General features: G+C 38.9%; 1 protein-coding gene across 1 annotated transcript; it reads left to right on the top strand.

Annotated features, from left to right (window-relative positions):
- The first annotated feature begins 718 nt into the window (after window positions 1–718).
- Window positions 719–11629, top strand: LOC105026580 (NACHT, LRR and PYD domains-containing protein 3-like). Its single transcript, XM_034292392.1, has 9 exons — window positions 719–992; window positions 5854–5904; window positions 6010–6102; window positions 6246–7962; window positions 8117–8200; window positions 10644–10817; window positions 10904–11077; window positions 11263–11436; window positions 11572–11629. The coding sequence occupies exons 1-9, from the start codon at window positions 719–721 to the stop codon at window positions 11627–11629; spliced, it is 2799 nt and encodes a 932-aa protein (XP_034148283.1).
- Window positions 11630–16782: the final 5153 nt, after the last annotated feature.

Genomic DNA, 16782 nt, shown 5'->3' with positions numbered 1-16782 from the left:
CAACTCATATTACAGCAGAATCGTTTTCTGGATAAAGACCCTGCGCTACTCCCCTCTGCTGCTATGTCATAAGTATACATTTGAATTATCCTGTTCATTAATTTGGTGTGTTTAGGAGCATTTTTGGCATGTCCTGGCTATGCCCCTAGCGATCTATGCGCTAAGCTGGGGGCCACAGTCAGGACCTGAAAGAAAGAGATGCCTCTAGGCATCTCTGCAGTTGTTGTTTTTTCTTTCCCCAATTGGAGGCAGGTGTTCATCGTTGCCTCTAATTGGGAATCCTATTTAAGTTTAGTCCTTATCCACACTGGGTGTGGAGTATTGTTTGTGCATGCTGTGCTCTGTCATTTATCAAAACGGCTTTGTTTTGGGTTTTCTTTTCTTCCATTAAAACATGGATTACTACAGCTCTGTCTCTGTGCCTCCACAACCATGACAATTTTAGAACATGCTTAGAAAAAAGTTAATATTTTTTTGCGGTAAGAAATTGTGACAGTCAATTATATCTATAATGAAGAAAATAAAAAAGGAAATGGTCTGGGTGCATGCACAGGAGAAGTGAAAAATAAAGGCATGTGAAATCAAAGAAATGTTTTATGATATTTTTTTGTTCCTTTCTGGCATTCTTTCTAATGTCCAGAGTTTAACAACATAGCTCTTGCATTCTACTATATTCAAAATCATTTGTGTGAATATTCCTTGTGTTCAGTAAACCACAATGGCTCCAACCATTAAGAAGCTGCTTCTAGAAACCCTGGAGGAGCTGGTTGAAGACGAGCTGAAGAGATTCAAGTGGCACTTGTCAGAAGGTGTGCTGGAAAACTTTCCTCATATCCGAAAGAGTCAACTGGAAAAAGCTGATAGGCAGGATACTGTAGATAAGATGGTGAAGACCTATGGCCATGAGGGAGCTGTGGAAATGTCACTAGAGATCCTGAGGAAGATGAACCAGAATGATCTTGCTGAGAAGCTTCGTGGAGACAGCCAAACAGGTAACAACTCCCGTAAGGATTAATGAATGTTCATCAATGGCAAGGATTCAAGAACATACAGGTGCTGGTCATATAATTAGAATATCATCAAAAAGTTGATTTATTTCAGTAATTCCATTAAAAAAGTGAAACTTGTATAATGTATTCATTCATTCCACACATACTTATATATTTCAAGTGTTTATTTCTTTTAATTTTGATGATTATAACTGACAACTAATGAAAACCCTAAATTCAGTATCTCAGAAAATTTGAATATTGTGAAAAGGTTCAATATTGAAGACACCTGGTGCCACATTCTAATCAGCTTATTAACTCAAAACACCTGCAAAGGCCTTTAAATGGTCTCTCAGTGTAGTTCTGTAGGCAACAAAATCATGGGGAAGACTGCTGACTTGACAGTTGTCCAAAAGACGACCATTGACACCTTGCACAAGGAGGGCAAGACACAAAAGGTCATTGCTAAAGAGGCTGGCTGTTCACAGAGCTCTGTGTCCAAGCACATTAACAGAGAGGTGAAGGGAAGGAAAAGATGTGGTAGAAACAAGTGTACAAGCAATAGGGATAACCGCACCCTGGAGAGGATAGTGAAACAAAACCCATTAAAAAATGTGGGGGAGATTCACAAAGAGTGGACTTCAGCTGGAGTCAGTGCTTCAAGGTTTGGGGTGCCATGTCATCTGCTGTTGTTGGTCCACTGTGTTTTCTGAGGTTCAAGGTCAACGCAGCCTTCTACCAGGAGGTTTTAGAGCACTTTATGCTTCCTGCTGCTGACCAACTTCATGGAGATGCGTTTTCCAACAGGACCAAAGCTACCAGTACCTGGTTTAGGGACTATGGTATCCCTGTTCTTAATTGGCCAGCAAACTTGCCTGACCTTAACCCTACAGAAAATCTATGGGGTATTGTGAAGAGGAAGATTCGATATGCCAGACCCAACAATGCAGAAGAGCTGAAGGCCACTATCAGAGCAACCTGGGCTCCCATAACACCTGAGCAGTGCCACAGACCGATCGACTCCATGCCCCGCCGCATTGCTGCAGTAATTCAGGCAAAATGAGCCCTAACTAAGTATTGAGTGCTGTACATGCTCATACTTTTCATGTTCATACTTTTCAGTTGGCCAACATTTCTAAAAATATTTTTTTTGTATTGGTCTTAAGTAATATTCAAATTTTCTGAGATACTGAATTTGGGATTTTCATTAGTAGTCAGTTATAATCATCACAATTAAAAGAAATAAACATTTGAAATATATCAGTCTGTGTGTAATGAATGAATATAATATACAAGTTTAACTTTTTGAATGGAATTACTGAAATAAACTTTTTGATGATATTCTAATTATATGACCAGCACCTGTACAATAGAAGGCTAGTCATTGGGTCTCACTGATCAGTATTGAGTAGAAACTATTCTGCATTTGTACTCAGTGGCGACACGCACATAATGGTCTTAGGGGAGGAACCCCACATTTGATTGTAAAATATTAATACAAATATACATTTATTTCTTATATTATGGATAATCTTCCAAATTCTGTCTGGCAAATGTGTTGATATTTTTCTGTTTAAAAAATATTAAAATCAAGTTTTTCTGTTACACTACAGTTTAAAAGTTTGGGGTTACTTAGAAATGTCCTTGTTTTCCATGAACACGCACTTTTACACATCCTGGATATATGAATACTATTGCATAATGGCGTTTATGAATTTGTGAAATGCATGCATGAAGAATTCTTGCCAGATTTCCACAGATAATGAACCAAACTCCTCCAGTTAGTAGGCTATGAGTTATGATACTCTATGACCTTGAATCTGTTGAATCTACTTAAACTACCTGTCTAATTTTAGAGATTAGATATGAGCTTCATTTTCTAATTCACTAGAAATGTCCTTGTTTTCCATGAAAACATAAATTAAATTAGTTTGAATAGGAAATATAGCAAAATGAATATGAAATATGACAAGGTTAGAAATAATGGTTTTTAATTGACATAATAATCGTGTCTTTTAAACTTGTGTCCAAGAATCCTCCATTAACAGCAATTACAGCCCTGAAGACCGTTGGCATTCAAGTTGTGAGGTAATCTACAGAAACTCCTCATGCTTCTTGAAGCCAGTCATACAACAGGCGGGACTGGCCACAGCAGACCGAGTTCTCTGCGGAGAGGAACAATGTCATGTGGGAGCCACTGGTGGACCCCCGGAAGGTGCTGATGCCACCACTGCACATCAAACTGGACCTCATGAAACAATTTGTCAAGGCTCTGGACAAGGAGTTGGCAGCCTTCAAGTACCTTCAAGACTTCTTCCTTAAGCTGTCTGAGGCAAATGTCAGAGCCAGTGTCTGTATCAGACCACAAATAAAGAAGATCCTGGAGTGCAATGAATTCCCCAAGAAACTCACTAGTAAGGAGAAAGCAGGTTGGAACAGCTTTGTCACAGAGGTTCGGGGCTTCCTGGTCAATCACAAACTGAGAAGTATATGGCGCTGGTTGAGACTGGTGAAGAACTACAGCACAATGGGCTGGTGGATGTCCCTCAAAGTCCAAATCCTTGATGCTCATTTGGGATGCCCTTTTTTTTCTCCACTTTTTTGCTGATAGGAGTACAGATACCAAGTACTCAAAGCTGCACTAGGTTTTGTCCCCTATAAACATGTTGTGGTTCTCTATGTTAACTTACTTTAAGCTCTAATCATTTCTCAATGTTCTCCACCTTATAATATTCTTAACCTTATATAATGTATTATTTAAACAGTAATTTGTTTAATTTATATTTCACCCGAAATAGTATTTTCTTTGAAAATATAAACAATACACATAACCCATCACAGACTTTAATTTGAAGGCAAAATACGAAAACCGAAGGTCTTTTGCCACTGCTGCATTAATAGAGTACTGTTACCTGCATAAAGCTAATCCATTGTAGCTATCGAGTTGTGACAGTTAGCTTCTTACCTTTGGTTGACGATGGCTACCTTTATATCAATTAGACTGCCACTTTCAACGCAAACGTGTGCATGCACAGACACAGCCAGTTACATTTATTTGAACTCACTAGATAGTTTGACATTCTGAACGTGTAGGACTGGACGTTGTTGCTCTGCTCTGATGCTCGTGCGATAGTAAACTGCGCGATTCATTGAATCTTTTCATACTCTGCACTTTCATTTATTTCTGCCCGCGGGCTGTCTCTGGAAATAGTATTTCGCTTCTCCAGTATTGGAGTTAGCTGTTATTGTGGTTCTGAACTGCTAGCGTAAGCATACTCCTTGAACTCTGCGCTGTGTTGTGTCTAACGATATTGTATCAAATTGCTTGTGTTAAATTCATTAGTGTTTTTCTTTTCCTTCTTGACAATTTAGCAGAGCAGAGCTTGTACTCTTCCGTGTAAATGCTGACATCTCCGTCTTCCCGCTCTACCAATCGAAGTTCTATATTCTATGCTTTTGCTGGCAGAGGCGACACAATCATCGAGTTTCACTTAATGGTGTCGGTTCGTGGTATCGGCATATTTCTTTGAGTACGAGTACAAGTACATGAGCCCAATATCTGGCTAGATACTGGTATCGGTGCATCCCTAATGCTCATCATGATAAATTCAAGAACATGAGCGTACTCTGAGAACCAAGGCAAGTGCTTCCACCAGGATATACTGGACTTTGAACGACGCTGCAGCATAACAAGAACATGATGGGAGACTCCATTTGAGGGGTGTTTTGTGAAAATGATTTACAGTATAATTGTAAATCTCGAAAAACTACTCACTTCAAAACCTTTTGTTGTCATTTTTGTATTACTTTAGTATAAATACAGGTTAAATTGGATTCATTTGTTTTTATTATGACTTTATGGGAACGAAAAGACCTGTTTTCTCATTGGAAATATGTAGATTTCAAGATATCACTGTCCTGATCACAAAAGCAAAGTTTGTGGGGAATAATAGCCATTTTCTATACTTTGTAGGCATAAGCAGTTGTGAAATATATAAGTGTAATCAGCCTTTTTCAGCTACAATAGTTATTTACAACATGTCTACACTGTGTTTCTGATCAATTTGATATTATTTTAATGGACATAATTGATTTTCTTTCAAAAACAAGGACATTTCTGAGTGACCCCAAAATGTTGAAACCGTAGTGTTCAATAAAAGATCTAACAAGCTGCAGCATCGAACCGCAGAGGAGAGAGGAATAAGTTGGAAAAATATACTCAACTGGAATGGAAGAAGTAGTGGTGAAAGCTAACTATTTATAAAGCTGTTAGCCAAAGATTACATAGTCTAGCTCCATGCTAAAATGTAACTTTTTTTTTTAAACAAATTGACTATCAAGTTGAATGTTTGAGCTGGCAGGGAATACAAATCAAAGAATTTGTGAATCTGAACTGTTTAGCACTGTACAATCAATGAAAGACCAGTGCAAGATTTCCCACCATAATGTAAGGTCATTGGTCCGGTTTCTCATTTGACAACATGTTTCAGCTATAATATCTATACTGTTTTGTCACTCTACCATAAAATCCTGATTGGTGGAGTGTTTCAGAGATGGTTGTGTTAACTCTTAAATGAATAATTCTTACCAAATATAGTTAATTTGGGGCATTTTGACATGTGAATAATCATGGTTGTACATGAGCACCTAGTCTGAGAACAAGTGGTATTTATCAATTAAGATTTCCTTCATATGTGCATAAAACGGTTGTAGGGTAGTTTTGATTTTTTCTACTCATATTCTCAATTTCGTACTTAAGTACAGGATACTGCAGTTTCTATGCAATATTGATAATTTAGGGCCCCTGGACTTTAAAACTACTTTTAATGAACACTGTTAATCATCTCTCTCTCTCCGTTTACAGCTACGTTCACACTCCGTCATCAAGCAACCCAGCCGAATTCACCGAAATTATGTAAGTATAGATTTTTTTTTAATAAGGGACAACAGTGGTGGTGTACTTCGGTCTTAAAAACTGTAACCTTGTGGATGAAATTCAATTTGTTTCTTCAATGTGCAGCAAGCTTCCTGATGCTGTTTGGATGTGCCAGTTCTTCAATCTTGAATGGAGGAAAATCAGACGACAGAATGAGATCCAAGCATAAAAGAAAAAGTAATGCACAGATGTGACAGCAAGTAACAATGCTGATTAATGTTGACATACACTAAATATTGTAAAGTATAATTACTCTGGTTAATGTTTAGTAGACATGGAAAATATTCAATCTAATCTAATATGCATTCTCCATTTGTTAGAAACTGTTGAAAAGCCATCTAAGACCTTCCAAAAGGAACTGAAATCCAATCTGGTCAAACAAGGAAATGAAAATCTTAACATGGTCTACACAGAGCCTTGCATCACAGATGGTGGAAGTGATGATGTTAGTAATGAACCTGATGTTGGACAGATTGAGACATCTAGAAGACCAGCGAAACAAAAGATGCCCCTCAATTACAGTAACATCTTTCAAACCTCATCTGGAGCAGACAGATATATCAGAACTCTAATGACAGTGGGAGTTGCTGGTATTGGGAAAACTGTGTCAGTGCAGAAGTTCATTCTTGATTGGTCTGAAGGAAAAGCCAATCAGGATCTTCAGTTCCTTTTTCCAATTACTTTCCGGGATCTGAATTCACTGAAGGAGAAAAAACTCAGTTTGATTGAACTTATCAATCACTTTTTTAAGGAAACCAAAGAATCAGGGATGTCTAATTATGATGACGTCAATGTTTTGTTCATCTTTGATGGTCTTGATGACTTTGAACATCCTCTTGACTTCCAGAGCATTGAGACCTGTTGTGATGTCAGAGAGTCTACCTCTGTGGATGTGCTTTTGACAAACCTCATCAAGGGGAATCTGCTTCCTTATGCTCAAATTTGGATAACCTCTCGACCTGCAGCAGCCAATCGCATCCCTCCTGAATACATTGACTATGTGATGGAAGCACAAGGATTCAATGACCTTCAGAAGGAAGAGTTTCTCAAGAAGAAAATTAATGATGAGAGCCTGGCCATAAGGGTCATTGAACACATTAAGTCATACAGGGGCCTCTACATGATGTGCAACATACCAGAGTTTTGTTGGATTTCTGCCACAGTACTGGAGAAAATTGGAGTTGAACCAGAGAGTGGAGAGATGCCAAAGACTATCACTCAGATGTATGGGCAGTTCCTAGCATTTCAGAAGAAGGATGGTGCAGAAAGTTGTGTGGATCTTCTGTGGACAAAGGAGAGCATCCTGTCCATGGGTAAACTGGCATTCCAACAGCTGGATAAAGGCAATCAGATATTCTTTGAGGAAGATCTAAATAACTGTGGAATTAATGATAGTGAGATCAATTTGTACTCAGGTGTGTGCACATCGCTTTTTGTGGACAATTGTGAGCAGTCCCAGGGGAAGGTGTTCAACTTTAAACATCCAAGCGTTCAGGCATTTCTGGCAGCTCTGTATGTGTTTCTGTCCTTCAGACTGGGTGAGAACCTAATGTCCAAACAGAAAAAAGACAACCGTGTAAACAATTTCTATAAAGATGCAGTGGACAAGGCTTTGAATAGTGAGAGTGGACATCTGGACTTGTTTCTACGCTTCCTATTGGGCCTCTCACTGGAGTCCAATCAGGGTCTCCTACAAGGCTTTCTGACCGAGACTGGAAACAGCTCAAATAACATTGAAGAAACAATAAAGTACATCAAAGAGAAAATCAGAAAAAATCCCTCTCCAGAAAGTTGCGTCAATCTTTTCATATGTTTGACTGAGCTGAATGACCATTCCCTAGTGGAGGATATCCAAAGGTTTTTGAGCTCAGGAAGTCTCTCAGAAACCAAACTGTCAGCTGCACAATGGCGAGCTCTGGTTTTTGTGTTGCTGACTTCAAGTAAAGAGCTGGAGGAGTTTGACCTAAGAAAATACTGTAGATCAGAGGATGGTCTTCTTAGAAATATCCCAACACTCAGAGTGAACAGAGGTGCTCGGTACGTACTTGGAGCATTGACCATGTCACGTATAGAAATCTGTAATTATTTAGAATTTAATCATGAAACAATGCATGTAAAAGTCTGCTATAACAAAAAGTAGTCAACATAAACAATTATATATTTTTTTAGGTTAACATGTTCTGTCCCACAGGTTAGAGATCATCCAAAAAAGCTCCAGGTTGGAGGTTGGTCTTCTGCGGCTGCTGCCAGTAGTCAAGGCCTCCCAAAAAGCTGTGTGAGTGCCCTGACTAAATGCTTCATACAGTCCGATAAAGTCAATTAGGAAAGATTTTAAATGTACTTTTTTCATAAAGAAGTCACAAAAACACTTCCAAATATGTTACTTTTTTACATATATGTATCCCTCTTGCACTGAACAAATATTCACCCCCTCCCCTCTCATAAAATTAACAAATAAATTAGGATTATAGCTGCCAATAATAATTGTGGCAACACTGTATTTAACAACTCTACCCCTTGAGCATGGTTTAGAAGCACAGGAATTACCACTACGAAGGTTCAGGGTTCCCTTTCACAACTTGATTATAAACTTCAATCACACCTCTGAAGGCCGAACAGGTTATGAGTTTTCAGGGGTGCTCCCGTCTCCCAAGTAAAATTCTCACTTTTTTTCAAGACAAAATTAAATTTTCTCTTACACTCCTCTGCTACTTCTTATGGCGGCCATTGAACGGCCATCTGGGGCAATGGTGGGAAGCACAACCCCAATGCTCCGAGGCTTGCTTTGGAATTTCATCCCAGTCTGATCAAAGTGAAAGGTTGCATCGGTGGAACAATACCATGTGATTGATAATATCTAAAGCTTTGTTTGATCATGTGCTTTTTCCAAAGAGTCTTAAGAGTCTTCTACGGTTGTTTGATGCCTGAGACTTTCAAACACTGATCTTTTACTAGTCACCTTATTTAATATTTTAGGCAAAACATATGTCCGAATATTCACTCCACTGACGGCGCAGCCAGTGGTGTCGTGGACTCAATCAGAAGCAGGCGATGCAACGGTGCGAGGCAAAGTTTAGCAAACTTTTTGAGTTCAAACAATACCGTTTATTGTTGTTCAAATAATTAGTTTCATTTAGTGTAACTAGTGACACTGTTGTCTTTATAATCCTAAACATTAGAATGGATGCACAGTTTAAAAAAGATAGCTGGAGGCAAGAAGAATGTGGGAAACGAACATTGCATTCTAATACACCTTCGCAATGCGCACACCTTACCTTGGCACCACAAAGTCTTGTCGGATTTTATGGGAATAGACATCTTAAGAAACCAGCCTGGTCTCAGGTGTGTACATAAACTATTTTACATCAACATTTGACAGCCAAATTTGTAAGATATATTACGTTAGGTCAAGTAATGTCCAAGTGAAGAAAAATCACCTCAGGTTGGATTTGAATTTGCTACCACTGCACTCACATGGTGGATGGGCATACCCCAAATCCTAAACCCAATACTGTGATACCTAATGTTAACCAAATCTCAGAGTAATCTTAGTTTTTTAACAACTCAAACCTTAACCCTAACTTCAACCCCAGTGTCTTCATTTTATAACCTTAACCCCTAACTTTAACCCCAGTGTTGTGATACTTAACATTAACTGTAACCTTAAAATGTGTTCATAACATATTGACGAGCCCTTGGTAAGGCCCATTACTCATCCCTCCAAATGCTATATCCTTATTTGGAGCATTGGGTCGTGTGCTTGTCTCTGGAGCTTTTGCTGGTTTGAGACAGTGCCTGGTAATTGAAAAGTTTAGAATAATTTTGTGGCATTCGTATTACGTTTTAGTAGCGTTCATAACATATGACGCCTTTTAGCAAATTTGTAATGTATTATGTTTTGGTTGCAGATTATAATGTAACATAATGTAACATATCATATGAAATCAAGTGTCACGTATTTACATATTATATATTACGTATTCTCCCAAGATCACGTTGATAAAAAGATTTAAACGTGGTATTTATTTCTGATCAGCAGATATGACCACTGTGCATTGAAAGCCTGTATTTCCCATCACTAATTTGGGTTATAGCTATAACATTGTAGTTAGGAAATGGACACAGATACAGGGAGAACCGTTGACTAAAAACAATTAAAACGACATCAAAAGAACAACGTTACAAAAAGGAACGGAATCCCAAATAATGGCCAACAAGAGGGAAGAAGGAAGATATTGGGACAGTGAATAGGGACAATGATCAGGAACACAGAAGGAATCAGTAACCAGTGGTTACATATTAGACACTTATGTTGTTTTGTTTATAGATCATCCCTCTTTCAAAAACATTATATTTTTATCACACAAATCCATTGCATGGGGGTTTACTTTGAGCATGTTTTCTCCCCAAAAGTTTTCGGGGAAGATTTGAGCGTAGCTTACATTACTATGTGTGCATTACTGTAGTTGTAATTAAATAATAGCATATTGTTTTTGTATTTCACCTTCATTTAACCTGGTATGCCAATTGAAAACAAACCTTCAATCAATATTATAAGCTTAGCTAAACAAAAAAATTGAATACCAGAACCTGGTAGATGCCAAGAATATACACAGGAAGAGTTTCACCAGCCTATTATGCCCACCGCCCCAAGACATACAGCACTCCATGTTTTCAGATGTTCTGTTTTAACACTGTATATGTTCCTTTCTGTCTAGGTTGACTCATTGCAACCTCTCACATAGTAGCTGTGAAGCATTGGTCTCAGTCCTCAGCTCAAACTCTTCTCTCCTGAAAGAGTTGGACCTCAACATCAATAACCTAGAGGATTCAGGAGTAAAACGTCTATCTTCTGGATTGACAAGTATACACTGTAAACTGGAGATACTGAGGTAATTTGTTTACTTCTGTTGTCATACCAGTGCTGTCATTTATCTTCATGCATTGTTTTACTTATTGTTTGTTCTTCCATTCTCAGGCTGAATCGATGCAACCTCACTGAGAGATGCTGTGAAGTGCTGGCCTCAGTTCTCAGCTCAAACTCGTCACACCTAACAAACTTGGACCTGAGTGACAACGACCTGAAGGATTCAGGAGTGAAGCTGCTCTCTGTTGGATTAGCAAAACCAGAGTGCAAACTGGAGATCCTAAGGTCAGTGTAGTTTTCAGTGTAATACTTGCACCGTTTCTACAACATCATGGATATGCAAATAGAAACAGAAAACCTTAGGTTAATATGTATGATACTTTCCTATAACACTTAGATTTTTATGCTTGGACTGAGACAATTCTCTTGGTCACGGATGTAATTATAAACAGATTTGTAAATATCTACAGGTTGTCTGGCTGTCTTGTCACAGTGGATGGGTTTACTTCTCTGAATTTAGCGGTGTCGTCTAAGCGCTCACACCTGAGAGAGCTAGATCTGAGCTACAATCACCCAGGAGACATAGGAGTAAAGCTTTTCTCCAAAGCACTGAAGAACACAAGCAATAAACTTCAGAAAATAATGTAAATTTCACTTTTCTCAAGTGTAAAGCATCATACTCAGTGGTCTATCTAAGGATGCTGTAAAATGTATAACACAGTATATCATAGATCTATAATATCTAAATCATAATGTTAGCTTTTCTGGTTGTGTTGTAGTGTGGAACCTAAAGGGGAGATCTGGTTAAAACCTGGTCTAAAGAAATGTAAGTATTAAATACTCCTGATAGTGGATCACAAATACAACAAGCATTTCACAGCATTAAAGGGGAATAATGACAAATATCTACATTTTGTCTAAGTTCCTAAATCACTAGTAATTGTTGGACTATTGTTCTACACACACAACTATCCCACTCAAGGAGAGCAGGGTTAAGCTAGCATGAGTGCAGTATTGCCTTGTTATACTGCTCCCCCCCACTAATATTCTGTCACAGCCAAAACACAATATTTGCTGACCCCAACCAATTGTTGTACATGCCGTTTACTTTATATTTGATCAATGTCTTTTGTGGATTTTAAAGTTTACCTTTTCTAATGGGTGTGTATTAAGCCCATGAACTGTCAATGGAGATGTTAGAGAATGTCTCTCAGGATTGACCTGAGAGAGTTTCGTGCATAGAAAGATAGTCCAAATATTGCCTCAAGCGATTTATGAACTCAAATTGTAGATACCTGTCATTATTCCCAATTAACATTTGAATTAAAATGTTTGGAATATTCTGTTGTCTTCCCAGATACCTGTGAGCTCACACTGGACCCAAACACAGCACACAAACAGTTTTCATTCAGCCGGAGCAACAGAAAGGTGTCACGAAAGCAAATGTCAACATCAGGGGAAAAGGTGGCCGATCACCCTGAGAGGTTTGACAAAACGCCTCAGGTGCTGTGTGCAGAGGGTCTGTCTGGGCGGTCCTACTGGGAGGCAGAGTGGAGTGGCTTAGGAGCTTCTATAGGAGTTGCTTACAAAAGTATTGGCAGGAAGGGGGACGGGGATGACTGTGTGTTTGGCCTCAATGACATGTCCTGGTGTCTTGAGTGTTCCAACAAATGTTCCTACACTGCCTGGCACAACAACAAGAGCACAGTCATAACCATCCCATCTCTCTCACACAGAGTAGGAGTATATCTGGATTGGCCGGCCGGCACTCTGTCTTTCTACAGCGTCTCCTCTAACACACTGACACACCTGCATACATTCCAGAAAACATTTGCTGAGCCTCTTTACCCTGGGTTAAAGGTGCCCAAGCTAAGCTGGATAGTATTTCGGTGAATACCTCTGTTTTCCTTTGTAAGGTAAAATAGCCCCTTACATTTTCAGGGAACATCTGGGTGTTCAGGGAGGTTAAATTTGTAACTACAGTTGTGACATAGAGAGAAATATCTGTTTTGTAAATGTTGAAATACATATTCTTACCTTCTTTTTAAAGGATTTATAAAATCAGTTAGCGTATATAAAACAAGTAGTAAATGTAGGGTTTATTGTGTCAGACGGGCGGGGTTTCCAGATTGATTTGACAGGTGGTCGGGATATCGAGTTTGCAGGATGGGACTTCTGGTGTGGCGTATGGACTTCCTGTATGACGTGTGTTAGGGTGGAACTTCTGGAGTGACGTATGCATGTTAGGTGACTTTGTAATTTATGATTACATTGATGTGTCCATTTTGATGTTTTACAACGACTGGTGAGCACCCCGGACAAGTGTTATAACAGGTGCGATATGTTTGATGCTTAACAAATGGGTCTTAGGGGTTCCAGAATGTTAAATTCCCAGGGGTGTCTCATACCCCTTTATTCTTACAAAAGCCTAATCAAGGGGTGTGTCATTTCAACATTGTATACCTTGATTGTTGTCATCATGTATTGCCCAATTTCTGTATAATGATCAAAGTTATTTGTTATCCTGGTAATGAATTATCATAATCAACTGTAATAATTGAATGTGTGCTAACCTAGCCTACATTGAATGAAATGATCAAGGGTGTTATCTTGAGTGTACTGTAATTGATATTCTGTTACCAGTAAATGTTCTCCTGTATATCAAGAGATAGTTGAGAAGTAGACCAAGAGTTTAGTTTTGGGTGAAACTAATTGAATAAATGTGGGAGTGCCGGTTTCTTTGTTTCATTGTTGGAGAAAACAAAGGAAGATGGCATTAGAATTTGGCGCCAGTTCTCCTGAGTTTTAACACCTTTTGTGACATAGAAATCAACCTTTTGGTCAAGAGTATATAAAGCCCTCTGTAACAATAAGACATTGAGCAACCTCTTCCTGTAGTTAGTGTATCTTCTGATTCTGACGTGCTGTTGACTTGCTCCCGTGCAACCGTATAAATCGACATAACCAACTGGTATCTAGGTTTGAAGATTTTGATTGTAAATCGTATCACAGAGAGGAATTTGTTGAGTTTCAAGAAAAGCTAACAGCTTAACCGCTGCTCGGCAAGTCGGCAAGAGATTACAAATGGACAGCAGAGATGCAATCAACATGGCAGCACCGAAGAAACCGATGCAGAGTTTATCTCGGATCCATCATCTACACCAGGATATGTTGGCACGGGAATGGAAGTTGGATGATGGTCGGATCGTGGTTACATTTTCAACTCAGAGATAACGGAGGTTGCATTTTATGAATTACCCGAAGGCCAAGAGTTTAATTTGGACACCTATTATATTTTTTTATGTATGTAACAGATGTTTGTGTGGTAAGATTGTGTTAAGTAATGATGCTGTGGATGTAGAATGTATTTCTAAATTGTTTACAGATTTTCTATACAGCAGAAATCTGAATGTTTGTGTAACTTTTCTAAAGTGTAATTTCAAAAAACTCAAATAAAACATTGTTAAACATGTATTACTTCTCATTATTGCAGGAATGCTCTATGATGTCTGAACAGGTTATGAAAAGTATTTACTACGACCCAGCAAACCCTGGTGCTCATGTGGGTAGAGAGGGATTGAAAAGAGCTTATTTGGAGAAAACCAGGGAGATCCTCACAAATGGCGAGGCAGATGACTGGCTACTCACCCAGGATACATACACGCTACATAGGCCTGTAGCTATACATTTTCAAAGAAATATAGTTATTGTTCATGATACAAATCTGCAATTTCAGCTGGATTTGGTTGACGTGAGTGCTTATTGTGTGGAAAACGATAACATTACATTTATGTTAACATGCATAGTATTAAGCAAATAGGCCTGGATTTGTGTGGTGAGAAATAAAGACGCTATCAAGGTAAAGCGAGCATTTGAAGACATTAAAAGAAGGTAGAACACCACAAAAAGTCCAAACGGACAAGGAGTTTTTTAATTTACATTTTGAAATGTTAATGAAGAAGTACAACATAAAACATTTTGCTACAGTAAATGTCAAAGCTGCCAACACTCGTCGCTATGTTGAGGTTATTCAAGATTTAGTTAATGGATACAACCATAGCTACCATTGGTCTTTTAAGATGAAGCCTGCTGACATTTGTGTTAGAAAATGTTAGACTAGTTCTCAAGAACCTGTATGGTACAACAATAATGAGAAATGGTAATCAAAGCTACAAGTTCCCGGTCGGGGATACTGTGAGACTCTCAAAGTTGAAAGGAGCAAAAGGCTATGAAAAACGGTACACGGATGAATATTTTACAATGACAGAATGCATTCCGTGGTGACCTCCTGTACAGTCCCTGACAAAAGTCTTGTCGCTTGTGTCCAAATTGACCTGAAGTGCCGCTGAAATATATTTCTAATCAAGAAATGGCTCATTTGAATCCCAACAGCTTTTGTAATAATGTTTCAGTGCAAAACGAAACTGTCAAAAAGTATTCAAATATTCACAGCTTGGTAAAGCCCATTGAGTAAATGACATAAGTGTTGTCGCCTTGTCATATGAGCTCCACCTGTGACTAATAATGGATCAATTAGGTCTCAGGGGTGTATAAAAACAACCCCAGTACACTAGACCTTCACATCAACTGCAACTAGACCTCTGCAAACATGCCTAAGATTCACCCTGAGACCAAAGTTTTGATTATCAAGAGGCTGAAGATCAGATCCACTGCTGATGTGGCAGACACCTTCAATGTGTCTAAGCATCAAGTACAGAGGATAAAAAAAACATTTGAAGACACTGGAGACGTTTTTGACAAGCCCAGGTCAGGCAGACCCCGCAAGACAACTGCTCGAGAGGACCGTTTGTTGGCTCGAAAATCCAAGGCCAGCCCCTTTTCCACTGCAGCAGAGTTCAACGAGACCTGGTCACCTGAAGTCCCTGTGTCAACCAGAAAAGTTTGTCTGATTCTGTCTCGAAATGGCCTCCATGGTCGAATCAGTGCCCAGAAGCCAGCACTAAACAAAAGACAATTGAAAAACCGTGTAGCATTTGCCAAGGCCCACAGCCTGCTAAAAGGATGGATGCTGGAAAAGTGGAAGAAGGTGGATTTTTCAGATGAATCTTCTGTTGAATTACACCACAGTCGCCGCAAATACTGCAGGAGACCTACTGGAGCCCGCATGGATCCGAGATACACCCAGAAAACAGTGAAGTTCGGTGGCAGAAAAATCATGGTCTGGGGTTACATCCAGTATGGGTGTGTGAGAGATCTGCAGGGTGGAAGGCAACATCAATAGTCTAAAATACCAAGAAATCTTAGCTACTTCTTTTATTCCCAACCATAAAAGAGGCCAAATTCTGCAGCAGGATGGTGCTCCATCGCATACTTCCATCTCCACATCAAAGTACCTCAAGGCGAAGAAGATCAAGATGCTCCAAGATTGGCCAGCCCAGTCACCAGACATGAACATCACTGAGAATATGTGGGGTAGGATGAAAGAGGAAGCATGGAAGACGAAACCAAAGAATATTGATGAACTCTGGGAGGCATGCAAGACTGCTTTCTTTGCTATTCCTGATGACTTCATCAATAAATTGTATGAATCCTTTCCAAACCGCATGGATGCAGTCCTTCAAGCTCATGGAAGTCATACAAGATATTACATTTGGATCTCACAGCACCACTACTTAATTTGCTGACATATTTTTGTATTTGCAGTAAATTTGTTTAATTTCTGTATAGGCGACAAAACTTTAGTCTTGCCAAAATTTGACCTTTCTGTCTTGATTAAATGATAAATCTTTTTTCAGTTAAACTAATTTATTTCAGTGCATTAAACATCATTTGGGAGGGTTTTAGATTTTCATATGAGCTATTTCAATTGATTAATTAAAAGTCAGGTTAATAGCAGGTGTTTCTACAAAATAGATAAGCGACAAGACTTTTGTCAGGGACTGTATATACAATAAAATATTACGATGGTGATGTGATAGTCGGGACCTTTTATGAACAGGAATTACTGAAAATAATCATGGCTAAGGATA

This window comes from Esox lucius, chromosome 5, assembly GCF_011004845.1.
Source record: "Esox lucius isolate fEsoLuc1 chromosome 5, fEsoLuc1.pri, whole genome shotgun sequence".
In the NCBI taxonomy this organism is placed as follows: Eukaryota; Metazoa; Chordata; class Actinopteri; order Esociformes; family Esocidae; genus Esox; species Esox lucius.
Note: the sequence above shows the minus strand (reverse complement) of the source record. Positions and strands in the feature narration are given on the sequence as shown.